Source organism: Triticum aestivum, chromosome 1B (assembly GCF_018294505.1).
Source record: "Triticum aestivum cultivar Chinese Spring chromosome 1B, IWGSC CS RefSeq v2.1, whole genome shotgun sequence".
Taxonomy (NCBI): Eukaryota; Viridiplantae; Streptophyta; class Magnoliopsida; order Poales; family Poaceae; genus Triticum; species Triticum aestivum.
The window spans coordinates 678,725,953-678,753,899 of NC_057795.1; the positions used below are offsets into that span (position 1 = coordinate 678,725,953).

At 47.6% G+C, this 27,947-nt stretch overlaps 4 protein-coding genes and 2 pseudogenes across 4 annotated transcripts; 2 read left to right on the forward strand and 4 right to left on the reverse strand.

Moving 5' to 3' along the window:
* Positions 1-934: 934 nt before the first annotated feature.
* LOC123148559 (cysteine-rich receptor-like protein kinase 6) lies at positions 935-4,053 on the reverse strand (annotated as a pseudogene).
* Positions 4,054-6,851: 2,798 nt separating this feature from the next.
* LOC123148566 (cysteine-rich receptor-like protein kinase 6) lies at positions 6,852-15,164 on the reverse strand. The gene is made up of 8 exons (XM_044568005.1): positions 14,855-15,164; positions 9,077-9,634; positions 8,448-8,573; positions 8,202-8,341; positions 7,907-8,117; positions 7,566-7,803; positions 7,313-7,463; positions 6,852-7,106 (listed from the first exon to the last, which is right to left on the reverse strand). Exons 1-8 carry the CDS (start codon positions 15,162-15,164, stop codon positions 6,852-6,854), a joined length of 1,989 nt encoding a protein of 662 aa, XP_044423940.1.
* LOC123148585 (uncharacterized) lies at positions 9,818-11,378 on the forward strand. Its single transcript, XM_044568030.1, has 3 exons — positions 9,818-10,193; positions 10,454-10,570; positions 10,951-11,378. Exons 1-3 carry the CDS (start codon positions 10,001-10,003, stop codon positions 11,361-11,363), a joined length of 723 nt encoding a protein of 240 aa, XP_044423965.1. The 5' UTR covers positions 9,818-10,000; the 3' UTR covers positions 11,364-11,378.
* LOC123148577 (uncharacterized) lies at positions 11,469-14,650 on the forward strand. The gene is made up of 6 exons (XM_044568016.1): positions 11,469-11,964; positions 12,153-12,857; positions 12,943-13,146; positions 13,238-13,431; positions 13,527-14,042; positions 14,298-14,650. Exons 1-5 carry the CDS (start codon positions 11,703-11,705, stop codon positions 14,040-14,042), a joined length of 1,881 nt encoding a protein of 626 aa, XP_044423951.1. The 5' UTR covers positions 11,469-11,702; the 3' UTR covers positions 14,298-14,650.
* Positions 15,165-16,483: 1,319 nt separating the features above from the next.
* LOC123100296 (cysteine-rich receptor-like protein kinase 6) lies at positions 16,484-20,791 on the reverse strand (annotated as a pseudogene).
* Positions 20,792-22,109: 1,318 nt separating this feature from the next.
* Positions 22,110-24,158, reverse strand: LOC123100307 (hexose carrier protein HEX6). Its single transcript, XM_044522252.1, has 3 exons — positions 23,623-24,158; positions 23,076-23,513; positions 22,110-22,950 (listed from the first exon to the last, which is right to left on the reverse strand). The coding sequence occupies exons 1-3, from the start codon at positions 24,064-24,066 to the stop codon at positions 22,318-22,320; spliced, it is 1,515 nt and encodes a 504-aa protein (XP_044378187.1). The 5' UTR covers positions 24,067-24,158; the 3' UTR covers positions 22,110-22,317.
* Positions 24,159-27,947: the final 3,789 nt, after the last annotated feature.

Sequence of the window (27,947 nt, forward strand, 5' to 3'; positions counted from 1 at the left end):
TGGTTCAGATTTGACACATACGTGGCTGATTTGGTCAGTACTGACAGGTAATTGGAACATAATCTCCTAGATAATTTTACTTGACATCTACTCCCTTCATTCCATATAAGAGTGATTTTTACACAAGTATATTGTAAAAAACACTTATATTATGGGAAAGAGGGAGTAACTAATATGTGTGAGCAAAACTGCACTAGTACACATGGCGATCGATCAAGCACTCATCCTGCAGCATTCTCGTGCATTCACCTTTGCACGCGCCTCCTGAAGAACCACAGGACCCGATCCTTCTCCTCTCATGCGATCCCTCCAGACTGCCCCCCCCCCCCACACACACACACACACACGCGCCGCGTGCATTCTCAAGCACCGCCTGGGAAAGGACAGTCGTTGTGCTTGCTTCGGACAGAACGCTATTGCGGAACTGCCGACGGCGAAGCAGGCGCCCATGCAACTCAAGAAGGGAGCATCAGGGCTAGGGCGCTCCACTGAAACGGCGCTCTTTAGGAGCCACCAGTGGCGAGGTGCGGCAGCGGGTGCGGCGTGATTTGGGGACATTTTGTGGACAAGGGCAAGGAGGAAACAGGTCATAACTAGCAGCCTAGCAGAAGGAGCCGGCTGAGTGTGAGCGCTTTTTTAAAGCATTAGAATTTGAGAACATGGGTGATCCTGTCGAACTTTCAGAGCAGAATTCGGTCATATTTGAAGAGTTTATTCGAATGCATTAAGAAATTCGGCATCGACCAACTCATGAGGAGCAATATGAAGTTTCGATTGAGCATATGTGAGCGGTTAACGGGGACAACAATGTTGAAATGTAATATTTGATTTTTTTAAATTTAAACTACTACTGCATTTGAACATTTGAATGTGTGTAGTCTATGTATGCAGCTATTTAAATGTGTGGACCTAAAAATATATTAGGGAGGCCGGATGTATGCAAGCAACGTTGGATGGCCGGCTCCCACGTACATGTTTGCAGATTGGTCCCCTGTCAGCAAACGGATGTGGGAGAAAATTTGCGAGTCGGAGGTCAAGATGTCCTTAGGGGAACAAAACTATGGTAGTTGTCCAAATTAAAATGATTTCTCGCAAATGAGAACTAAAATGATCAGTTGCTGATTAGCAATCATTTATTCCTCATAGGTATGGAAGACTACCATGATAGCTACTCCCTCTGTTCCAAATTACTCGTCGTAGTTTTAGCTCAAATTTGAACTAAAACCAGGACGAGTAATTTGGAACGGAGGGAGTAGAAGTGTGTGCACACCCCCTTTTTACGGTTGAACGTTAATCGGCAAGCGAACTATTAAGTAAACTCTATGATCGGGCCTGCACTGACGGGATCGAGACGCTTGACCCGGTGCTTGAATTGGCGCCGGCGTTTCTAGAGTAGAACGCCGGCTTGGAGGGAGCCGGGAGAGAGAATGTGTCGCTGCCGAGCATCATGGCCACCGTGGACATCATCGGCCGGTCTGTTGGGTTGCCCTGGATGCAGAGAAGCCCGACATGGATGCACCTCAGCGCATCGCTCTCCGAGAAGCTCTTGTTCATGCACGGGTCTAGCATCTCCAGTACTGTTCCAGCCGTCCAATGCTCCCATACCTGCACGATTTGTAGGATCGATGAGCCAAACTGCACTGCAGCCTGCAGGTTAGTTAGTCAGACATTCAGATAACAAGCACGTACGGTCGTCAGGAGATCCTGAGATTGTTGGGAGTTGCAATACGCCAAAGCTGAACGTGTCTGATTTCGCAGAGTAGTTCCCGCGCATCACGTACTCGGGCGCCATGTATCCACTAAACAACCAATGAGAAGAGCTCATAGTGAGCTACCTACTGCTGGAAAACTTACTGTCTTACATGCTACTACTTACTGTGTGCCGACGATGCGGTTCGTCACGCCCTGTGTCTGGTCTCTCCCGAAAATTTTGGCGAGGCCAAAATCTGAAATCTTGGGGTTCATGTTCATGTCTAGCAAGACATTGCTCGCTTTGAGGTCACGATGGACTACTTTGAGCTGAGAGTCTTCATGGAGGTACTGCAAGCCTCGAGCGACTCCGTTTATGATCTTGCACCTTGTTTCCCAATCCAGTTGCTGACGTTTCTCTTCATCTGCTTTTTCATCAAAATAATTAGAAAAAAGTATTAAGATCAGTGTGATGTTACATTCTTATTTCAATCTGTGGAGAAAACGGAGAATAGAATCATGGCTGGACTAGTTACCGAAAAGGATCAGATCGAGGCTTCGGTTAGGAACAAACTCATAGATGAGCAGCCTCTCTTGTTGCTCCAAGCAGACGCCGACCAGTCTTACAAGGTTCTTGTGCTTCAGCTTTGCAACCAAGGCGAGCTCATTCTTGAGCTCCTCCACCCCTTGCGTTGAGCTCTTGGAGAGTCTCTTCACAGCGATCTCATCGCCGTTCAAGAGAGTACCCTGAATAAATTGTATGAAAGCTTTAGCTAAACCACAAAATTTTCAATGTTATGCATAATTGCCTGCTGGCTTCAAGATATATAGGATAGTTCAGTACCTTGAACACGGGGCCAAATCCGCCTTCACCAAGTTTGTTGTTCTCCGCAAAATCCTTGGTTGCCGCTCGCAAAGTTGAAATGTCAATTAACATTGACTCTACACTTTCGATGTCTTGCGCTTCATCGATGGAATAATTTTGATCTGTTTTAATATAAAATAGATGCCGATGTCACTGACATAAGTGCATAAAATGTTTGTTTGTTTCATTTTAGGCTCTGACACTGTAGCTGGAGAGTTTTGCCTGACAAACTGACATGTATACCTGGTTGCTTTGCCTTTGTGAATGCCTGGCGCCGCCTCCTCCTCAATGTAAAGAGCCAAGCGACGAGGTTTATGGCTGCTATCGTGGGCAACAGAATTATAAGTACCATGCCAGGAGCACTGTACTTTCTCCCTGTGAATTTGGCAATTTAAGATAACTCGTGTGTCGTGTCAGGTAACTATATTTGAGTTCAATAAGAGGTTTCACAAAATTGAAGTTTGAGCGGCCGGAGAAGGCGAGTAGAGTAGAGGAAAGCAGAGGAAGAAGAGCAGAGGGGATGCACAGCGAAAGGAGAGTAGCACATGAGAAGTTAAACACTCACCCTCTGATGTCGCCGATGCAGGAGCCATGGGCACTACGGCCGGCGCCGGCGCTCCAGATCGCGCCGGCAGCTTCACGATCACCGGGCCATTCATGAAGGGCTTGGTCTCGTAGCGGAAGCTGCATCGGGGAGCAAGAAGCCTGCCGCCGATACTGTCCATGAACTGCAACGGCAGCTGAGCTAAGATCTGGGCGAGGCAGTCCCGGCACCGGCCCGGCGTCAGGTCCGGGGTGCACTGCGCCCAGCTGTACACCTTGGGGAACTCCCGGTCCAGGTCGGCTTGGCCGGTGGCGTACCGCCGCGTGGAGTTGTACGCGGCGTAGTCGGCGGTGGCGTTCAGGAGCGTGGCCACGGTGCGCTGGTACCGTCCCGGCTCCGACGTGGCGTTCCCCGAGTTGCGGACCGTGATGCTGAGGTCCAGGCCCATGGGGCCGGAGTCGTCGGCGGGGAGGAACTGGACGTCGGAGTAGCGGAGCATGCAGGCGTCGTAGTAGATGACGGCGTCCTTGGAGCCGGGGCAGACGTTCTGGAGGTTGGCGAAGGCGTTGACGAGGCAGCTGGAGCAGGCCCTGGAGCTGGCGTCACCGCGGCAGAGCGCGAGGGCCGTGACCTTCTCCGGGACGGCGCCGGCCTCGGCGGTGGCGAAGAGGTTGGGCGACGCCGACGCGTTCTTGGGGAGCGCGGCGGCGGTGAGGTTGAGGTTGGCCTGGTACTGGCTCTTGTCGTCGAATTCGCCGCCGTCGCCGCACAGTGGCCACGGCTCTCCTGCGACGTGGCCGCCGTGCGCGAGCAGTAAGACGGCAAGGACGAGCACAGACAGGGCGAGACGGTGGGCCGCCATTGAGAAGAGCAGCACGGTGGACGAGCAAAGGTAGCTGCTTCTGAAAACGGGGAAAATTTAATAGCAAGTTGCCGACCATGGCGATTGGCAGTTGGCACTGAAGCCGCCATCCACTCACGCAACTCGGGCCACGTTTAATTTCTCAACGTTTGCGTATAGCAGCTTCACCTTTAATTTCCTTTGCTTTAACATTTTATGCACAAATTTTCTCATTAACAGTTTTTAACTCAGACTATTCTATTTCGCGAAAGTTTTGCTGGTTCTTACACCATTTAGGGAATAGTTTGCCAGTTTTTACCCCGTTTAATGATCTCTCACATAATTATCATCTGTAAGTACACATGGCATGGTTAAAAGGGAGGTAGTACCCCCTCCCACTAGTGATAATATATATGTTTCCACGTTATAATATATATGTCTCTACGTTAGAAAATTTGAATCAAGTATAAGATTAGTGTATTTAAGTCATGTAATTTTCAACTGATACAACATTTGGCATCATCGACAAAAAAATATTGTAGATCTAATGACTATTTGGTTCGACAAATGGTGTATCTTCTAGTATATTTTTGCTGTAAAACGATGATTATTTTTGTGCCGGATTTGGGCCCGAGGCAGGTCGAAGCGGGCGCTCCGGGTAGGCAGGTGCAGTCCAGGAGGTGCTCGTGGAGGTGTTGGGGCGACACGGTTGTCTTGGTTGGGCGGCGGTGTGATCCAGGTAGCTGACGTTCAGCGGGCGACGCAGATCTGGTTTGTGGTGGTGGACGACGGCCGGCGGTGCTCTGCTATGGGGGGTTGACTTGGTCCGCGTTGGATGCCTTTGTGTTGTGCCCCTCTTGCTTGGTGCTTGTTGTGGCGTCAGTCCGAGGGTTGCCCTCCGGGCGTTGCTGTTTCATCGTACGGATCGATGCCAATGACCATGGACTTGGCGGCGTTCGAGCATGCTCGGCGATAGCCGTCGGCAGTCACTGGGTCTGGGTTGTCCCCCCCCCCTCCCGGTCCACCAGGACCGGTTAGGGACACAGGCATGGACGTTTCCTACTATGGAGGTGCCGACCCAAACCCGGTGGCTGATGGCATGCTGGGAGTGAAAGGTGGCCCCTTTCACTCTTACTACTGTGGTTGGGTGGTCGAGACGTGGATGATCGGCGGTTCCCAGTGGCATGGATGCCGGGATGGCGGTCCCGGATGGTGGGCTCCACGGTTGGCTTTCCGACATGCTTCGTGGTAACAGTGGTGGCTTCATCTCTCGGTCGTGTGGGCGACCAGGGAGGTAGCGGCGGGAGGTTCATACTTGCCCTGGCAGTGCCCTGATCTGGGATGGACAAGCTGACCCTCGTTGAGGTCATGGTCGAGACTCCTCTTGGTGGTGCAGGCGTGTGTCCAAGTGAAAGCTCCGTGCTTTTGGCGCTGGCGTGGGCGACGCCCGTGGGTACAGCTTGCTTCTTGAAGACGGCATCGTGGATCTCGTCTCTGTGCCAGGGCTCACGGTGAAAACCTTTGTCTGTTCTCAGACTCGGCAGCGGTGACGCTTCGCGCCTTCACCCTCTTGGGGGAGTTTTCATTGAGCTCAGGGGTCTGTGTTCGGGCCTCGGCGAGGTGTTAGCATGTTCTAGGCTCATGCTGTATCTTTTTTATCTGCTTCGTAAGGGGACCTCCCCATCATATTGTATCGTTCGGCCGTATATTTTGGTTCGTTGCTTTATATATAAAGCGGGGTGAAAGCCTATTTCAAGAGACTTGTTGGTTGTGTCCATCAAACTATCAGAGGCTATACATTCTTTCAAGTTTCAATACAGTTGTATCACCTCAATATATCAATTCAATGAAATGTCCTTCAAAAAAATTGACGCTCTTCTGGGTGAAAAGCAGACTTTATGAAGGCCACTCGCCCCAACCTCCAAATATGAAGGTCAGCATGCTCGATTTATTTTGCAGTTCATGGGAGGTACGGCGACTTTACTATAACGTTTTCTTTTTGACTGCGATCATCATACGGATGATTATTAGACAATCAGCCCAATATGATAACGCGTTGATTTTAGGTGATGGATGTCTGTCCACGGCCATAGACCCGACGTGCTGCTAGTGGCTATCTAGCCATACCACTGAGCTTGGACTTTGGAGTCCACCTAGTCTGCCGGACGAGCCGGGGCGCGAGGAAACCATGGAATTCCCAAGTGGCATTCGGTGTCATCGTACGTGTAGACGCAGAGCGGAGACGCATGCGGTCAAAGTCCTAAAGGCAGGCGGCTACGAAATCATCCGTCAACCAAATCTTTTCACAAGTGTTTAGAAATCATCTTTGTCTGGAGCTCACCGGCGACGACCCATACGACACCGCGACGCAAGTTGCTGCGTTCCGTTTTGGCCATCTATGCAGAAACGGCCGAATCATTGTTAAAACAAGTCACATCCTACGTTGTCCACTAGACCACGGGCACGGCTGCGCATCTTGCCGAACAATGGATTACTAATTCTTTAGCCGGTACCTGGTCTTCACATAATAAGATGCTTAACTTTGACACGGACGGCTTTGCCACTTGCGCGGGCGGCTCATCAACTTTGACTCGCTCGTCGTTTGATTTCCACTCGATGACCCACTCGTGGAAAACTGGCGCGTCGAGGATTGTGGTGGAGCCAATGGACTGGTTTGTCTCGCCGGGTAGGCTGAGCATGGTTGTGGGGGAGCAATTTTAACATGGCCCCTCTAACCTCTTCTTTTCACATCGGAAGTAAGAAAGTAAAAGTTATTCAGAATCAATATTTAATAAAATCAATAGCTCAGGTCTGTTATACACTTTAGTAAAAGAGAAGGTAAGAGGGCCTGTGTTAAAACTGCTCAGAGAGTCGACCTCTTTAATTTTCAACTCAAGAACATGTTAATTGTGCTAAGTTGACGCGATGCCCAAGTTGTCGCTAGCCTCCTTGGTGTAGAACGCCGGCTTAGATGGGGCAGAGAGAGGCACGGTATCGCTTCCGAGCATCATGACCACAGACGACATAAGTGGTCGATCAGCCGGGTTTTCTTGAACACACAGAAGCCCTATATGGATGCATCTTAGCACGCAGCTCTCTGAGAAGCTGGTGTTCATGCACGGATCCATCATGTCCAACACTGTTGTGGCCATCCAACGGTCCCACATCTGCACCATTTTTGGAAGCCATGAGCTTAAAAGTCGAAGTGCATGTTTTCACCAGTTTTTCCTCTAATTAATCGGAAAGCTCTCTTCTTAATTAATGAAATGGATAAATTTTTGCCTCGTTAGAAAAAAACTATGGTCAACTAAGTGGTTAACACGTTGTTCTCTAGTAATAATGGTGATTAGATATTCGAACAACAAGCACATACCACATTCAGAAGATCTTGAGATTTCTCAGAATTATTGTAGTCATTGTTCTTCCTTCCCGTCACAATCTCAAGAACCATGACGCCGAAGCTGAATGAATCAGATTTCACAGAGTAGTTCCCACACATCACGTACTCCGGTGCCATATATCCGCTGTAAGAACATGGTGGGGTACACTATATTTAGCCACTTACCACTAGATTATTAAGCAACATACCACTTGGATTAGCCAGATATAAGTGTTATAGTACTTACTATGTGCCGACGACATGTTTCGTTATTCCATGGGTCTGATCTTGCCCAAATAGTCTCGCAATTCCAAAATCTGATATCTTCGGATTCATATCTTTGTCAAGCAATATGTTGCTAGTTTTGAGATCACGGTGGACCACTCTGAGCTGGGAGTCTTCATGGAGGTATTGCAATCCTCGAGCAATTCCATTAATGATCTTGTACCTCTTTTCCCAATCCAGTTCTACATGTTTCTCAGCATCTGCTTATTATTATTAAATTAAATGGACATAGAATATATTAATGTTGAATATGTAGCGAGAAGGAGGCCATAATTGACTTGAGCATGCTTCAGTTGTAAGTACCGAAAAGGAAGAGGTCGAGGCTTCGGTTAGGAACGAACTCGTAGACAAGCAGCCTCTCTTGTTGCTCCAAGCAGACGCCAAGAAGTGTGACAAGGTTCTTGTGCCTAAGCTTTGCAACCAAAGAGAGTTCATTTTTGAGCTCCTCTACTCCTTGTGTTGAGCTCTTTGATAGTCTCTTCACTGCTATTTCGTCACCGTCTGGAAGAATACCCTAAAAGATTGAACCAAAGTTAAGCTCAATTAACAAAATCTCAATATGGTTGGCAATTTTAGTAGAAATATGTCTATTTAGCACCTTGTACACGGCACCAAATCCGCCATCACCAAGCTTGTTGCTATCTGCAAAATTCCCGGTTGCAACTCGCAAGGTTGAAATGTCAATCAACATCGAGTCTACACTTTCATTGTCCTCCTCGTCGGCGAAATAACTGGGATCTGTTTAATGGTGGATAACAATGTCACAACGATCGAGTACATGGTCAAGGTCGTTTTCGGTCCTTTGAAATATTTCCCGTTGTAAATTGGTGAATTTTGCACATACCTGACTGTTTTGTTTTTGCTAGTGGCCGCTTCCTTCTCCAGAAAAAGAAGCAAGCCACAAGGTTTATGGCAGCTACAGTAGGCAGCAGAATAATAAGAACAATGCCAGGGACACTGTATTTTCTACCTGTGAATTGAGCAATGTACAATAAAAATGTCAGCTCAAATGGAAAACATGTGTTAGAAAAGGGATTTTTTTTGGGAGTACCTAGAACTCATCTAAATGAGATATAATTTGGTCTCATTCACTTTGGAAACAAGAATAGATACAACCCACGTCAGCATACACGCATCTTATAGCATCACATCCAATGGCTATAAAAGGTGAATGAGACCAAATTATATCTCATCTAGATGAGTTCTAGCAAAACTGTTTTTTTTTTCCATATTTCTCTCAAAATTTGGGTTGCTATCTCACTTGGTTTGTAAACTTAAACTTTTTTTCTCTAGGCCCTCTAACTCGACAGTATTTTCCACATGGCTCCTTTTTGTTAGAAGGTAGGTACAGAAAAGTTATTAGCGTGCTTCAAAATTTGGCAAAGTTTGACACTGAATGGTTTGTTGTCAATCACTGTGCTAAATCGTTGGCAAGGCAAATGCAAGCATGGTAGGGTGAAAATTAAAGCTCACCTTTTGTGGATGCCGTCGCCGGCTTCGGCGTCAAACCCGTGGGTACCGCAACAGGCGCAGGAGCAGGCGCGGGTGCTTGGGTGCTCGATGATGGTGCTGGCAGCCGCACCATGACAGGGCCATCAAAGAAGGAATAGGTCTGGTACCGGAAGCTGCACCTGACCTGCAGAGCTCTGGCTCCTGTGCTGTCCACGAAATACTCCGGCAGCAGCACCGTGTTCTTGGCGAGGCACTGTCGGCACTGCGGCCCGGTGAGGTCGGGCGTGCACTGCCCCCAGCTGTAGATCTTGGGAAACTCCCGGTCGAAGTCGGCCTCCCCGGAGGCGTACCGGCGTGTGGAGTTGTACGCGGCGTAGTCCGCGGTGGCGTTCACGAGCCTGGCCACGAGGCTGTTGAACAGGGCCTGCTCGGACGTGACATTTGTGCTCTCCCAGTACCTATACGTCCGCGCCGCCACCGGCGCCGGGTCCCGGGAGGCGTTGGAGTAGTGGAGCGTGCACGAGTCGTAGTACATGGTGGCCACCTTGCTATAGTCGCACACGTTGGGCAGGTCCCGGACAGGGTTTTGGATTTCGGACCGAAAAACCGAAAAGTGGCCGAAATCCGCCCATTTCGGTTGGGCCCGGTAAATGTTCAATCCGGTCAAAAAAATTCGGCCTCGTTTGAATTTCCAGCCCGGCCCATGGTCCAGTACAGCCCATAGATAGAACCTTGTGCTATAAAAGCTCAAACCAAACCCTACCGTAGCCCTAATTTCATTTTCTCCACTCTCCACTCCTCTGTGCGGCGGCTGCAGACAACGAAGCCGAGTGAGGCGGGGGCGCGGCGCCGTCTCTGCCCATCTCCCTCCTCCCCGTCGCCTCGAGAGATCACCACTCCCTGTCCCTCCCCATAGTCCGTTCTCCCCTTCTTCCATCCGCGACCATGGATGAGGAAGGCTTTCTCGACAGCAGCCGTCCGGCCGGCGACCCAGTTGGCGGTGGCAGCCATAGAAGATCGAGGTCACGGGGCGACTGGGTCGACAATGAGGGAGCCATGGGGCGTGGCCACGTCCGGCCGAATATGGGGCTGGACTTGGGCAGCGGCTTTGGAGCTGCCGATGCACAAGCTGGGCAAGGTGAGCCTTTCAGCCTTACTGTGCGTGCATGTTTATTTAGCATTTGCGTTAGCATATAGTTTGTAGATAGATTACATAATACATGTGGTTGCTAGCTTTTGTAGCAGTTTTACTTTCCGGCCGGCCGTCCTAATTTGAATCAGTAGATCTTCTTGCGTAGTTTATGCTAGCTTATGCTACGTAGATGTTTAATTCTAGCTTATGTAAGCTATAGCTTGTAAAAGTTCTTCTTGATGAAAACTAACACCGGTATTTTATAGGCTCCTCTCGTAAGAGGGTAGGCATCGATGCTAGAAGGAGTGATACTGTCAACTTAGACGATGAAGATGATGGTCTGATCAGGAATGGTTCAGCAACAAGAGAGGCACCTTTTAAAGGTTGATACCGTGTTACTCTTGCTTTTTGTATTTCTCTTTGTTCCCTATGTTTTACCCCTGTAATTTGTGAAGCACCTAAATGATTTTAATTCTACCTGTTCTGTAATTTCTTACTAGCACTACTTGTACTTATTCTAGTTTTGTTTAGTTTTTTAATGCTGATTTTACCTACGCATATTTTGTGGAAATCTAATTCCATTTGCTTGCTTAGTTCTGTTTTTGCCAATGCATTTTTTACTTGTGCTTAATTCTGTTCTGTCTATTTTTGTTTAGTTGTTTAATTCTGTTTTTGCCTATGCAATGTATGCATTGTTTTTGCCTATTACAAGAGTGGTTTATTCGTTTCATTGTTAACATGGTGCTTGCATTTTGAAATGCAGGACTTAAGACCAACGACATACATCATGTGTGGAACCATGGCCCCAAGCACGGAGGAGGATTTCATTGTCGGTATTGCAACATGAAGAATTCTGGAGGAGGTGCAACCCGCTTCAAAGAGCATCTTGGCAAGATAGTAGGTGAAGTGAAGGAGTGCCCAAATGTTCCAAGAAATGTGCATGATATAATGAGGAAGGCCGTGCTTGAGATGAGGAAAAAGAAGAGGGAGAAGGAAAGTCGTAAGCTTAGATTTGAACGTGAGTTGATGGATGAGATGTACCAGAGAAATGGTGTGATAAATATTGATGATGATAAAGATGAAGAAATTCATATGGCACTACGGGAGTCACTAAGAGACAGGAATGTTCTGTTTTTACTTTATTTTGTCTTATTCTGGTTTTACTTTATATCATGATGCATTTAGAGTTCTTTGTATTATGCCTTACTCTTGCTTTACTTGATATCATCATACATATTGAGTTGAACTTTTTTTACTTATGTTTTACAGGAATGTATCTCGTGCAGTTGAGAGGAGGCGTGGTAGTGGCGGTGGTGTTCGCGTTTCCCTTGGGAAACAGAGTATCACAGCCTACTTTGACAAGCAATTGTCGAGCAACAAAGTATCAATGCAACCCAAGATCAGCACTGCTATGGATAGCAGCTCAAGGGATGCTGTTGGCCAAGCTTGGCGAAGTTTTTTCATGCAAATGACATCGCTGGTCGAAAAGCTGACTGTCAATATTTTCAGGCTGCCATGAAGATCACTCAAAATCTTGGTGCTGCTCCTATTCCAACTGGAAAAGAGATTGATGGGAAGTATTTAGACAAAAATTATGAAGAGTCTCGAGAGTGGCTGAAGCTATTCAAGCAAGATTGGAAGAACTATGGTGTAACTGTTATGTGTGACTCCTGGACTAGGCCTACTGGCATGAGTCTTATCAATTTCATGGTCTATTGCAATACACGGATGTTCTTCCATAAATCCATTGATGCTTCTGGCCAGTCTCAAAATTCAGGTTAGATTTTTTGAGAAAGGGTTATTTCTGGTTAATTATGACTATTGCAATTCTTTCTACTATGATGCTCTATATTTCTGTTTTGTTATTAATTCTAGCATATTTGTTCTGTTTTTATTTGATATCATGATGCATTTCAAGTTGAGGAAGCCAAACGTTTATAATAGAGTACTTTGTCTACGTTGCAGAATTTCTCTATAGAGAGATTAAACAGGTTGTTGTTGAAGATATAGGCCACGAAAATGTAGTTCAGATTGTTACTGATAATGGCTCAAATTACAAGAAAGCTTGTAAAACTCTTGTTGAACAACCAGAATTCAGTCATATTGTTTGGCAGCCATGTGCAGCCCACACGGTTAATCTAATGCTTAAAGACATAGGTAAGTTTCCTGAGGTTGATGTGATAGTCAAAAGTGCCAAGCAAATCTGTAGGTTTTTTTATAATCACAACAACCTACATGATAGCATGAGGAAGAACGTTGGTGGTGAGTTGATTAAACCGAATGCCACCCGGTTTGGAACTGTGTTTATGTTCCTTGAGAGTTATTTGGAGAAGAAAGATAAATTTAGGAAATGGATGGTGTCCGACGACTGGAAGAACAGTATTTGGAAGAATGATGCGGACCATGTGTTTGCTGAAGAGTTGCTATCCAGTAACATGTGGTGGACAGCCTTAGAATGGGTTCTTGATTTGCTTGAGCCACTCTATGTAGCCCTCAGATATGCTGATACACAAAAGAAATGTACTCTATCTGGTTTCAAGAAGACTATGATGACAGCCATACAAAAGATGAGTTCTCATCTTGGTGGTGGGTCACAGATGTTAGATAGAGTCATGAGCAAGGTGTCCCCGAGGATGGAAGATATGCAAAATGAGACACTAATGGTTGCAGGTAGATACTAAGTTAATGAAACTGAAATTTTGTTGCTTTTTTCTTATGGTTATTAACTTCTCTTGATTCTCCTTTTCTTATACAGCTGCTGTCCTTGATCCGTTCACACATTATCGGGTGAATTTGAGCAACCTTCCAGAATATGCTTCTGCACTAACGGATGTCATCGAGAAGATAGCAGACCCTGAGAGCGCTCTTTTGGCTATCAATGAAATCAGCACTTATAGGGAATGTCGTGGGAGGTTTAGGCATAGTTTGGCACGCTCTTCCGCAGAAAGAATGGCACCAAGTAAACCACGATACTTATCTCCATTGATTAGCTCTATTGCCTCATGTTGCAACTTCATTTCAGCATCTCTAACTTTGTTTTAACCATGCAGCTGAGTGGTGGTTCCAGTTTGGAGGGGAAGTTCCTAATTTGCAGAAGTGGGCATTGAGAATTGTTTCACAGTGTGTCTCTTCAAGTGGCTGTGAGAGGAATTGGACTGCTTTTGCCTTGGTCCACACGAAGCAAAGAAATCGCCTTCTATACTGCAAGCTTCACAAAAGTGTTTCTGTACGCTACAACCTGAAGGTATGTTTGCCATGGTCTATGCATAAAGTCTCAACTTAGCTATGCTACAAGTATTTACTTTGCTAAATCTTGGGTTCTGTTTTTATACATTGTAGTTACGTGCTGAAGAAGATGAAGATATTGTGAAGCTGAGTTATAGGGAGAAGGAAATTGATCCATGTGCAGTGATGATGGATACAGTTATGCATGACGAATCAAACCCAATGATGGAGTGGCTGAACGAGGATGAAGAGCATATAGTCCTTGATGGATCTGATGCTGCTACTGCTGTGTTGGAGGAAATACGTCGCCTTAACTCAAGGAGGAAAGCCTCTCATCTTGGAAGGAAGGAAATTAGCAGGAAAGGAAAGAGGGTACGTGAAGATGAGGAGGATGAGTTCATTAGCAGTGAGGATGATGATGAAGCGAATGGATCCATGGACATTGATGATGGTGATGATGGCCAAGAAGAGGATTATGAATCTGATGGAGAAGGTTTGCCAAGACAAGCTGAAAAAGATGCACGAAGCCAAGTGAATGATATTGAGGTAACAAGGGATGAAAATATGGTGAATCGTAGATCTGGACGGCAAGCCAAGAAGGTCAAGGACGTCAACTCCCTTTACTATTAGGTAACAAGTTACTTTTTCTTATATGAGCTAGCTTCTGGTTGTATATTTTTCTTCATACTGCACTCATGTTTTTGCGTTAGTAATAAATAACATGGTAGAAGCTTACTGCCTGGACATACTTTGCAATGCTAGCATCCATGCCGTTTATATAATTTGTAATGCTAGACATTTTTGTTTCATGTACACATAACTGATGTTTTGTATTGCAATATTTATGAAGCCTCTGACCATATTTGCATTTTTGTTTCATGCAAGACTGAAGACTGGAAGAAAATTGAAGTCTACCTGATGTGTTTTGGAGGCGCTGGTTTGAACTTCGATTACTTCTGCTCTATGACTTGTGGATTGTGAATCTGGACTATTGTGTGTGTATTTTGGACTCGTAGTAGGGATTGGTGTGTGGGTATTTTGGACTGTAATTTGAAGTTCTAATATGCACTGTTATGTGTGTACCTTGGGCTAATATGGACTGTTAACTAGCCTATTGAGTAGATCTGGACTACTGGATGTTATATCATGCTCTGAACCGATGTTTACCATTGAGATGGAGTTCTAATCTGGTATAACATGTAAATTGCTGCTTTGTGATTCTATATTTTGCTTGTACATGTTTTCTTGTGGCTATTTCAAATTTCTGGGCAAATTTCGGTCAATTTCGTTCAAATTTCGGTCATTTTTCGTCCCAAAATTCAAATTTTGGTTTGTGCTTTTCGTCTGAAGTTTCCCGAAATTTTTCTGAAAACCCGATTTTCGGCCATTTCGCCCTGGGGCGAAAAATTCTGCAAACCGAAATCCAAAACCCTGGTCCCGGAAGGCCTGGGCGAGGCAGCTGAGGCAGGACGTGGCGTTAGCGTCGCCGCGGCAGAGCGCGAGGGCCCAGACCTTGTCCGGGGCGGCGCCGGCCTCGGCGGTGGCGAAGAGGTCCGGGGACACCGCGGCGTTCTTGGGGAGCGAGGCCGCGAGGAGGTTGATGTTGGCCAGGTACTTGCTGCCGGCCGCGAATTGGCCGTCGCCGCAGTCCTTCCACGGGTATCCCGTGGCGCCGGGCACAAGCAGGGCCGCGACGATGGCCACGGACAGGACGAGCCGGTGAGACATCATCCTCGGCCTTGTGGTGCGCATGGTTGTTGGAACGTACTACTATGTTTTGCAGACGGGGGGATTAAACTTGCTGGTGCCTGCCTAGTGAACGTCCTTGTCGACGACCATGGCAACTGGCAAAGCAAGTCCTTGTCCATTTTTTGCAACTAGCTTGTTGGTAATTAGTCGCGGGGAGGTGCGAGTTCCTGCACCTGCTCGCGTGTCCGCATGTCGGAGAAGTTATTCTGCGATCGTGGTCGCCCGAGGCGCCACGCCGTCGCGTCATACGTGCGGGCGGCCTGGTGGACGGTCTCTAATGTTCCGAGCCCGAGGCGTGTATCGCCGGAGCGGATCTTCGCGTAATACACGCCAGAGGGGCAGAGTCGGGCATCGCGGAAGCCCGAGCTGCTCCAGGGGCGTGGCGGCATGGCGGGCGCTGGAAGAGGCGGGACGGGAGAAGGCGCGGCGGCGGTGGGGCGAGGGAGAAGGCGCGGTGGCAGCAGGGTGCTGGAAGAGGCGAGGAAGAAGTCGCGGCGGGAGGGAAATCGTGGCGGTTGGGGGCGCCGGTGCGCGGCTTTTAACCAGCTCGCTGGGCGTCGCGTGCCAAAACTACTGCACGCGCTGCCGCATTTTCCCGCGCGCGGGCCAATTTTTTTCGCACGCCTAACTTTCGTGCGTCTGCTGGAGTGCTCCGCGCGGCCTCTCACGCACCAAACTGGCGGTTTATCCAGCACGCCTGATATTTTGCACGCCAGTTGAATTTACTCTTATGATAGTGGAGAATCTCTTAGGTCTGCAGAGGTGGATAGTGACGAGTATTTTAGCATGTCCAAAGTGGACTCGTTTTTCAGTAATGTCCAAAGTGGACTCATGTTGTCTTCCCATCGCATGTTCAGCACAGACATATTTTTTTTTCTTTTTGGAAAGGAGGTTCAATTCCAGCTTTTGCATCGAGTGGTGCACACAACAAATTTATGATGCAAAGTTTCTGATTGCAGTACAAAAGCGTAAAGCAAAGTCTACAACCTCAAACAATGGTTTTACATAATTTTCAGGAGATTTTAAAGATACCATCATTGTCTAAGAATCATTAGAATAATTAAGAAAACACTAACAATACAGAGTAATTTTTTTCTAAAAAATTGTTGGCCCGAAATACCCATGGAAGCACACAAGACTTTTAGCCTAGGAGCACAAAATCCTCGAAAAGGAAAATTCGCGTAAGCCGACAAAACTAGGCCTCAGCCCACAACCAAAAATGGCCCATTGGTCACCCGAAGTCTCACTAAAATTTCTCGTTGTGAGTTAGGCGTCAACACACAACTATCTGGTTGCAATTTCTCAAAAAAAAAACTATCTGCTTGCATAATTTGAATCTATGTACATAACTTCAGCTTGTGCAAAATAGTTAACCAATAATTTAAGGTTTTTGCACAACAAGTTTACAAAACTACACACATCTATCATCATAGCTGCTTGAAAAATAGTTTATTTGTACAATTTAGACAACCGAGACAAAAACAAGCGCAGAATAATTACATGAAATACAAATATAACTTTGAGAGCTTCTCAATAGCTTGCAGTCACCTCACCAACCCCCAGAACCTTCTTCCAGAACCAGTGCTTCCCCCACACCTTGCCAATTTGCTCAATCGGCAGCCCCTTGGTCTCGGGCAAGAAGAAGTAGACAAAAGCCGTCATCACCATGATCCATCCGGCAAAGAAAAAGAACAAGTATGCCTTCATCTGGCATAGCATGGCCAGGAAGAACTGTGAAATTCATATGGTGAACGCAAAGCACGAGGCCACAGTGATGCTTTGCCCGGCTGACCTGATCTCCAATGGGAAAATCTCGCTGGGCACTAGCCAGCCCAGCGGGCCCCATGACAATCCGAAGCCCACTACATAGACACCCATGAGAAAAATGAGGATGATAGCATACGTCTTGCTGATCCCACCCTCATCGCCAAGCTTTGCAACCATGATAGCACCGATAAGGACTTCACAGATGATCATCTGGATGCCACCGATGAGAAGGAGGGTCCGCCTACCAAAGCGATCGACAGTGAACATGGATACTAGTGTTGACACCGAGGAGACAAAAACGAGGATGATGGTTGACATCAGGGATGCACTCTCACCCACGCCGATACTGCGTAGCAGCACCGGCGCGTAGAACCCAATGGCACTGATTCCGGTAAGCTGTCGCACAGAAGAAGAAGAAGAAGAAAAAGGATAAGAATAACAATGAATGCTCTCCGAAGTGCATGGTACTAACTTGCCATATTTTTAAATGCTAGTATATCCCATTTCATCTGTAGCCTCACCTGTGAGAAGGATGGTATCAGGATGGCCATGGCAAGCTGTGGGCGGTACCGCCGCTGTGACAAGATCATGTGCATGCCGTTGTCACCGGGCTTTGTAGCTAGGATGTTAGCAGCGATGATATCATCTAGCTCTTGGTCGACGGCTTCAAAGCCTCTCATCTTGTGCAGTAATGCCTTGACCACTAAATGGTCTTTACCTTGTCGGACGAGGCTGTTGGGTGTCTCCGGCAGGAAGATGGAGCCGACGGTGATGTGACTCGATGCCCAAGTTGTCGCTAGCCTCCTTGGTGTAGAACGCCGGCTTAGATGGGGCAGAGAGAGGCACGGTATCGCTTCCGAGCATCATGACCACAGACGACATAAGTGGTCGATCAGCCGGGTTTTCTTGAACACACAGAAGCCCTATATGGATGCATCTTAGCACGCAGCTCTCTGAGAAGCTGGTGTTCATGCACGGATCCATCATGTCCAACACTGTTGTGGCCATCCAACGGTCCCACATCTGCACCATTTTTGGAAGCCATGAGCTTAAAAGTCGAAGTGCATGTTTTCACCAGTTTTTCCTCTAATTAATCGGAAAGCTCTCTTCTTAATTAATGAAATGGATAAATTTTTGCCTCGTTAGAAAAAAACTATGGTCAACTAAGTGGTTAACACGTTGTTCTCTAGTAATAATGGTGATTAGATATTCGAACAACAAGCACATACCACATTCAGAAGATCTTGAGATTTCTCAGAATTATTGTAGTCATTGTTCTTCCTTCCCGTCACAATCTCAAGAACCATGACGCCGAAGCTGGATGAATCAGATTTCACAGAGTAGTTCCCACACATCACGTACTCCGGTGCCATATATCCGCTGTAAGAACATGGTGGGGTACACTATATTTAGCCACTTACCACTAGATTATTAAGCAACATACCACTTGGATTAGCCAGATATAAGTGTTATAGTACTTACTATGTGCCGACGACATGTTTCGTTATTCCATGGGTCTGGTCTTGCCCAAATAGTCTCGCAATTCCAAAATCTGATATCTTCGGATTCATATCTTTGTCAAGCAATATGTTGCTAGTTTTGAGATCACGGTGGACCACTCTGAGCTGGGAGTCTTCATGGAGGTATTGCAATCCTCGAGCAATTCCATTAATGATCTTGTACCTCTTTTCCCAATCCAGTTCTACATGTTTCTCAGCATCTGCTTATTATTATTAAATTAAATGGACATAGAATATATTAATGTTGAATATGTAGCGAGAAGGAGGCCATAATTGACTTGAGCATGCTTCAGTTGTAAGTACCGAAAAGGAAGAGGTCGAGGCTTCGGTTAGGAACGAACTCGTAGACAAGCAGCCTCTCTTGTTGCTCCAAGCAGACGCCAAGAAGTGTGACAAGGTTCTTGTGCCTAAGCTTTGCAACCAAAGAGAGTTCATTTTTGAGCTCCTCTACTCCTTGTGTTGAGCTCTTTGATAGTCTCTTCACTGCTATTTCGTCACCGTCTGGAAGAATACCCTAAAAGATTGAACCAAAGTTAAGCTCAATTAACAAAATCTCAATATGGTTGGCAATTTTAGTAGAAATATGTCTATTTAGCACCTTGTACACGGCACCAAATCCGCCATCACCAAGCTTGTTGCTATCTGCAAAATTCCCGGTTGCAACTCGCAAGGTTGAAATGTCAATCAACATCGAGTCTACACTTTCATTGTCCTCCTCGTCGGCGAAATAACTGGGATCTGTTTAATGGTGGATAACAATGTCACAACGATCGAGTACAGGGTCTAGGTCGTTTTCGGTCCTTTGAAATATTTCCCGTTGTAAATTGGTGAATTTTGCACATACCTGAGTGTTTTGTTTTTGCTAGTGGCCGCTTCCTTCTCCAGAAAAAGAAGCAAGCCACAAGGTTTATGGCAGCTACAGTAGGCAGCAGAATAATAAGAACAATGCCAGGGACACTGTATTTTCTACCTGTGAATTGAGCAATGTACAATAAAAATGTCAGCTCAAATGGAAAACATGTGTTAGAAAAGGGATTTTTTTTTTTGGGAGTACCTAGAACTCATCTAAATGAGATATAATTTGGTCCCATTCACTTTGGAAACAAGAATAGATACAACCCACGTCAGCATACACGCATCTTATAGCATCACATCCAATGGCTATAAAAGGTGAATGAAACCAAATTATATCTCATCTAGATGAGTTCTAGCAAAACTGTTTTTTTTTTCATATTTCTCTCAAAATTTGGGTTGCTATCTCACTTGGTTTGTAAACTTAAACTTTTTTTCTCTAGGCCCTCTAACTCGACAGTATTTTCCACATGGCTCCTTTTTGTTAGAAGGTAGGTACAGAAAAGTTATTAGCGTGCTTCAAAATTTGGCAAAGTTTGACACTGAATGGTTTGTTGTCAATCACTGTGCTAAATCGTTGGCAAGGCAAATGCAAGCATGGTAGGGTGAAAATTAAAGCTCACCTTCTGTGGATGCCGTCGCCGGCTTCGGCGTCAAACCCGTGGGTACCGCAACAGGCGCAGGAGCAGGCGCGGGTGCTTGGGTGCTCGATGATGGTGCTGGCAGCCGCACCATGACAGGGCCATCAAAGAAGGAATAGGTCTGGTACCGGAAGCTGCACCTGACCTGCAGAGCTCTGGCTCCTGTGCTGTCCACGAAATACTCCGGCAGCAGCACCGTGTTCTTGGCGAGGCACTGTCGGCACTGCGGCCCGGTGAGGTCGGGCGTGCACTGCGCCCAGCTGTAGATCTTGGGAAACTCCCGGTCGAAGTCGGCCTCCCCGGAGGCGTACCGGCGCGTGGAGTTGTACGCGGCGTAGTCCGCGGTGGCGTTCACGAGCCTGGCCACGAGGCTGTTGAACTAGGCCTGCTCGGACGTGACATTTGTGCTCTCCCAGTACCTATACGTCCGCGCCGCCACCGGCGCCGGGTCCCGGGAGGCGTTGGAGTAGTGGAGCGTGCACGAGTCGTAGTACATGGTGGCCACCTTGCTGTAGTCGCACACGTTGGGCAGGTCCCGGAAGGCCTGGGCGAGGCAGCTGAGGCAGGACGTGGCGTTAGCGTCGCCGCGGCAGAGCGCGAGGGCCCAGACCTTGTCCGGGGCGGCGCCGGCCTCGGCGGTGGCGAAGAGGTCCGGGGACACCGCGGCGTTCTTGGGGAGCGAGACCGCGAGGAGGTTGATGTTGGCCAGGTACTTGCTGCCGGCCGCGAATTGGCCGTCGCCGCAGTCCTTCCACGGGTATCCCGTGGCGCCGGGCACAAGCAGGGCCGCGACGATGGCCACGGACAGGACGAGCCGGTGAGACATCATCCTCGGCCTTGTGGTGCGCATGGTTGTTGGAACGTACTACTATGTTTTGCAGACGGGGGGATTAAACTTGCTGGTGCCTGCCTAGTGAACGTCCTTGTCGACGACCATGGCAACTGGCAAAGCAAGTCCTTGTCCGTTTTTTGCAACTAGCTTGTTGGTAATTAGTCGCGGGGAGGTGCGAGTTCCTGCACCTGCTCGCGTGTCCGCATGTCGGAGAAGTTATTCTGCGATCGTGGTCGCCCGAGGCGCCACGCCGTCGCGTCATACGTGCGGGCGGCCTGGTGGACGGTCTCTAATGTTCCGAGCCCGAGGCGTGTATCGCCGGAGCGGATCTTCGCGTAATACACGCCAGAGGGGCGGAGTCGGGCATCGCGGAAGCCCGAGCTGCTCCAGGGGCGTGGCGGCATGGCGGGCGCTGGAAGAGGCGGGACGGGAGAAGGCGCGACGGCGGTGGGGCGAGGGAGAAGGCGCGGTGGCAGCAGGGTGCTGGAAGAGGCGAGGAAGAAGTCGCGGCGGGAGGGAAATCGTGGCGGTTGGGGGCGCCGGTGCGCGGCTTTTAACCAGCTCGCTGGGCGTCGCGTGCCAAAACTACTGCACGCGCTGCCGCATTTTCCCGCGCGCGGGCCAATTTTTTTCGGACGCCTAACTTTCGTGCGTCTGCTGGAGTGCGCCGCGCGGCCTCTCACGCACCAAACTGGCGGTTTATCCAGCGCGCCTGATATTTTGCACGCCAGTTGAATTTACTCTTATGATAGTGGAGAATCTCTTAGGTCTGCAGAGGTGGATAGTGACGAGTATTTTAGCATGTCCAAAGTGGACTCGTTTTTCAGTAATGTCCAAAGTGGACTCATGTTGTCTTCCCATCGCATGTTCAGCACAGACATATTTTTTTTTCTTTTTGGAAAGGAGGTTCAATTCCAGCTTTTGCATCGAGTGGTGCACACAACAAATTTATGATGCAAAGTTTCTGATTGCAGTACAAAAGCGTAAAGCAAAGTCTACAACCTCAAACACTGGTTTTACATAATTTTCAGGAGATTTTAAAGATACCATCATTGTCTAAGAATCATTAGAATAATTAAGAAAACACTAACAATACAGAGTAATTTTTTTCTAAAAAATTGTTGGCCCGAAATACCCATGGAAGCACACAAGACTTTTAGCCTAGGAGCACAAAATCCTCGAAAAGGAAAATTCGCGTAAGCCGACAAAACTAGGCCTCAGCCCACAACCAAAAATGGCCCATTGGTCACCCGAAGTCTCACTAAAATTTCTCGTTGTGAGTTAGGCGTCAACACACAACTATCTGGTTGCAATTTCTCAAAAAAAAACTATCTGCTTGCATAATTTGAATCTATGTACATAACTTCAGCTTGTGCAAAATAGTTAACCAATAATTTAAGGTTTTTGCACAACAAGTTTACAAAACTACACACATCTATCATCATAGCTGCTTGAAAAATAGTTTATTTGTACAATTTAGACAACCGAGACAAAAACAAGCGCAGAATAATTACATGAAATACAAATATAACTTTGAGAGCTTCTCAATAGCTTGCAGTCACCTCACCAACCCCCAGAACCTTCTTCCAGAACCAGTGCTTCCCCCACACCTTGCCAATTTGCTCAATCGGCAGCCCCTTGGTCTCGGGCAAGAAGAAGTAGACAAAAGCCGTCATCACCATGATCCATCCGGCAAAGAAAAAGAACAAGTATGCCTTCATCTGGCATAGCATGGCCAGGAAGAACTGTGAAATGCATATGGTGAACGCAAAGCACGAGGCCACAGTGATGCTTTGCCCGGCTGACCTGATCTCCAATGGGAAAATCTCGCTGGGCACTAGCCAGCCCAGCGGGCCCCATGACAATCCGAAGCCCACTACATAGACACCCATGAGAAAAATGAGGATGATAGCATACGTCTTGCTGATCCCACCCTCATCGCCAAGCTTTGCAACCATGATAGCACCGATAAGGACTTCACAGATGATCATCTGGATGCCACCGATGAGAAGGAGGGTCCGCCTACCAAAGCGATCGACGGTGAACATGGATACTAGTGTTGACACCGAGGAGACAAAAACGAGGATGATGGTTGACATCAGGGATGCACTCTCACCCACGCCGATACTGCGTAGCAGCACCGGCGCGTAGAACCCAATGGCACTGATTCCGGTAAGCTGTCGCACAGAAGAAGAAGAAGAAGAAAAAGGATAAGAATAACAATGAATGCTCTCCGAAGTGCATGGTACTAACTTGCCATATTTTTAAATGCTAGTATATCCCATTTCATCTGTAGCCTCACCTGTGAGAAGGATGGTATCAGGATGGCCATGGCAAGCTGTGGGCGGTACCGCCGCTGTGACAAGATCATGTGCATGCCGTTGTCGCCGGGCTTTGTAGCTAGGATGTTAGCAGCGATGATATCATCTAGCTCTTGGTCGACGGCTTCAAAGCCTCTCATCTTGTGCAGTAATGCCTTGACCACTAAATGGTCTTTACCTTGTCGGACGAGGCTGTTGGGTGTCTCCGGCAGGAAGATGGAGCCGACGGTGAGAAACACGGCAGGGATACCGGCCAAGGCCAGCGAGAGCCTCCAGCCCCAACCTGCCTTGATCTTCTCCACACCGTAGTTGGTGATGGTCGAGGCGAGATCTCCGAGACATAGGCTGAACTGGAAGCCATTGCTGAAGGCTCCCCTGTATCGTGTCGGTGCCATTTCAGATAAGTAGAGTGGCACTGCCTGTTGACACCAAAGAGATTTGGCTGACACAAATCTTTGTAGGCCATGTTAACTAGAATTTTAAAATGTTTGGTTGTTGCACATATATATATATGGTATCACTTCTGACCTGGTTGGCAAATCCTAGCCCGACACCGAGCAGCGCCCTACCGAGGATGGCCATATACACGTTCACGGCCCCGCCACTGACTGCTGCGCCGGCGAGGTATGCCGTGCCACCAACGATCATGGAGGGCCGGCGCCCGCAGCGGGCCGTGACCCACGACGATAGTAGCACCGCCGTGAACAGCCCGGAGATGTAGAGCGACGAGGTGAAGAGCGTGAGGAGCTGGCTGTCGAACTTGCAGTAGTTGCTGACACGTGAGTCGCCCTTCATCCTGCGGTACACGTCCGGGAAGAATTCCCTGAGGAACGGCTCCATGGACGACACGCCGCCCGCAACACCGATGTCGTAGCCGTAGATGACGCCGCCCATGGACGCCGTGACGCAAGAGAGCGCCACGAACGCGGTGACCCTGCCGCCATACTCGCGACCACCACCGGTGCCGTCCATTTTGGGTGCGGCCGATCGAACTTGATGGGTCAAGGTGAGCCTTGCCGCCTGGGCTTTTTTGTCGACCCGGCCGATGTTCACCTTAACTCAAGCTTAATTGCTTTGAGTTCCATGCCGATTTATTCTGTTGCCTTCTAAACTAATAAGTGGATGCTACGTACGCGGAGTGTGAGTCGCTTCCAGCACATAGATAGCATATGATTCTCCATTTGTTGGTGCAGGATCTATTCCTGGTCCAATTGAGAATACGAGAATAGGAATGACGTTTCTCTATGCATCTCATTCGGTGGTTTCTGTTATGCGTCCAGCGCTCCAGGAGGGAATGAGAATACGAATAGGATTGGGTCTTATTCAGGAAGTGTTTCATTACGAGTAGCGTTTGTATCTTCTTTTAGAGAAGTTTGTATTTCATGTACAGCTCCGAATGACGAGCTGGACTAAAACTTGTTTTTACTACTGGATCATTTCCGTTTGAGCAGTTAAATTGAAAGGGGGCTGCCCGGTTGGAGCTCCGATCCACACGCCAATGGTTGATGATGATGAATTCAGGCGACAGGTGGGACTGTTCGTGGGCATCCCACCACAGCCCACCCAGTCCCAACATGGTTTGGTGGGCAATATCAAACATCCCACATTCCCACTAAAATTTACATGGATTACATGGGCTAAGTCGGATCCCACTTAGTCCCAGTTCTAGCACAAAGTAATGAAAGCCTACGTGAACAAGAGGAACTGAAGAAACGAAACATGCCTATTCTTGCACAAATATGATACGGAGCAAACAGAGCAACCAATACCAGGCTAACCAACTTCCAGCAATGAACATCCTAGTGCAAAGCACATGATTTATGAAGAAATACAGGCTAACATGAACAAAAAAACAATGAAACTTTGAGGCGGCCTTGCCCCTGCCGGCATTGGTGGAGCAGTCGCTAAGCGACCATTCCTCGCGGTCAAAGCGACGCCGGCGCCTAGCGGCCATCTGCACGGAGGCGACGGAGAAGTCGAGCACCCACGTGGCCAGGAGATCGGAGTCGTTGCGGACCCATTCCAGCGCCACGTCCGTCTTGGCGAACGTCGAGTGTTAACCGACATTGCTCTGGTCGTACCTCGCCTGATGTCTCGCCGCGCGCTCCGCCTCGGGTACCACGGCCCTCGAGCCAGAGGCACCACCGTAACCGCCTCCTCCGAGGTAGTGGAGGAGGCGGCCATGCGCCCTCATGATCGCGGGGACTAGCTCCTCCTTTATCCGGCGACGGAGGCGACACCCGAGTGATCGCGTCTATCTGTGCTTCCCTCCATTCCGGTCAAGCTCTAGGTCGGCATTAATGCGGCGCGGCAATCGGCACGGGCGTTTGATGGAAAGCGAGAGAGAGGCAGTTGGGATTTTATTGTGGGCCAGGGTGGCCAGGAGCGAACGTGGCAGCGGTCAGGAGGGGACGTGGTAGCGGTCATGGGCAGACGTGGCAGCAGTCCGAACGCCGGCAAAGCCCCCTAGATTGTCTCCGGTTTGCGGAGAAAAGGACGTCCGGACTGCTTGGCGGACAGGTCCACATTGAATGGCATAGCACGTCCAGACCGCGTGGTCCGGACTCATGCGGGCAGTTTAAGGGTCGGCGTTGGAGATGTGCTAAACTCGACACTACTCCCGCACCAGCAAGACTTCGAGTCGGCAGATGAGAAACTGACGGGCCATGTCAAAAGAGACCGGTGGCCACGGATCACCCTGAGAAAGAGAACAAGGGGAAGGGTAAGACATGACGAGCGTGCTGCTACAACCCCACCGCGAAGACACACAATTTGATCGCCCAGGAGTGAAAGAATCCAGACGTTGCAAACACCACCTTTTAGATCCAACTCTGACAAGTGTAGCTCAAATACAAGTGTAGCTCAAATAATTAGATTGTTTATGGTGGGACCAACCCATCAGTGTTCACTGATGTATATATGCATTTTCCTAAATCTTTTTTAGGCTTTTCGACAACTGTGGTGACTTTGTAAATCCGAAGATGTTATGTCGGCTCGGTATTTCGGGGCGCTCATCAGAATGGGCGTACGTGTGTGCGTTTATAGGGATGAATGCATGTGCATTTTTATTAGTATGTGCGATTGTACTGTGTAAAAAAGATCGAAGAGTCCACTTCAGCGGGAGCCTGGGAGGTGGAGAAATTTATTCGCCGCTGCCATCACTACATTCGGAGCTGAAGTCATAGAGAACCAAAACCCTGTCTAAGCAAACTTCAACTAGGACTACAACTACAAGGACAATGTGCTTAAGGAATCCAACTCACCTCCCGCTGGCCACCATGGGACCGACTGAGAAGGAGAGCCGCCGGGGATGTCGCCAGACCTACATGAACTCAGTGGTAGAAAAGTCAACCATTTTTTCTTTGACCTGTTTTAGTAATAACTAGCAACATCTCCGTAGTTAGAATATCCGAAGTTACATTAATATAGGACACCTTGTGCAAATTAAATTCGACAAAGCTAAAATCCTGCCGTTCGGATTTTCGCTTTAGATCCGAACGACCTTTGCAGCGTCAGATTTTGATCAAACGGCTGCGATTCCGCTTCCCCTTATTCCGCCATGATTTACGTGTAGGATGCGATTTTTCCTTCGGGTCTCTTAATTAGCCTGATTAATGATCCTCCTAATTCATTGCGCCTGCCCGTTAATTACCATTATGTCTCGGCCTCTTAAATAACGTGATTAATGGGCCTCCTAATTCCATGCGTTCAAGGAGTCATTTGGCGTAATTAATGGACCTGCTAATTTTTAAGTCAAAAACAATGTGTGGGTGATAGAATTCGAACTCACGTTCGAAGTGATTTTTAGGTGGTTAAATTGGACTAGCTAACCACTTAACCTATCTATGTCATGTGCACAATGCTAACTTTTTATATACATGTAAATTGTGAACCCAATCGGGTTAACCTGTCGTAACTAAAAAAATGTAACTTCTAAATAAATAGTACGGTATTTTACGCATCGCATATTTGATAAACTTAAGCACAAACACGCGGTAAATCTTCGATCCGAGGGGAAAAAATGATGTTGAAAACATACCCGGTAACTTGTGCATAAATAGCATGGTATTTGACGCATGTGGACCTAGTAAATTATGGTGCAAACACCATGATAACTTTGATCCGAAGGCAAAAAAGTAATTGAAACTTACACATGATAACTTATGAGTAAATAGCACAATAATTTATGCATCGTAGACTTGATAACTTACAAACAAACACCATGGTAACTTTGACCCAAAAAAGAAATGTTGAAACATATCCTGATAATTTCTGTGTAAACAACATGATAATGTTCGCACAACAGAGTTGACAACTCTTGTACAAGCCCCACAATAACTTTTTGACCGGAGAAAAAGATTTACTGAAAAATACACCCTCCTAGCTCCTATGTAAATCGATTGGTAATATACTCACAACAGAGTTGATAACCCATATATAAACATTGCGGTAACTTTTGACCTAAGGAGAAAATTTTGTTGAAAAACGTACCCCCGGTAACTTATGTATAAATAGCATGGTAGTACATGCACAACAGAGCTGATAACTCGTGTACAAACAACACGGTAACTTTTGACCCAAGAGAAAAAAATTGTAAACATAAGCTGGTAACTCTATGTAAATAGCATGGTAATAAACGCACAACAGAGTTGATAACCCATGTGTATAACTTTTGACCTGAGGGGAAAAAATATTGAAAAATATACCCCGGTAATTTATGTGTAAATAACATGGTAATACACGCACAGTAGAGCTGATAACTCACATACAAACACCGCGGGAACTTTTGATCTGGTGAAATTTTTTGTTCAAAATATAAGCCGGTAACTCTATGTAAATAACATGATAATATA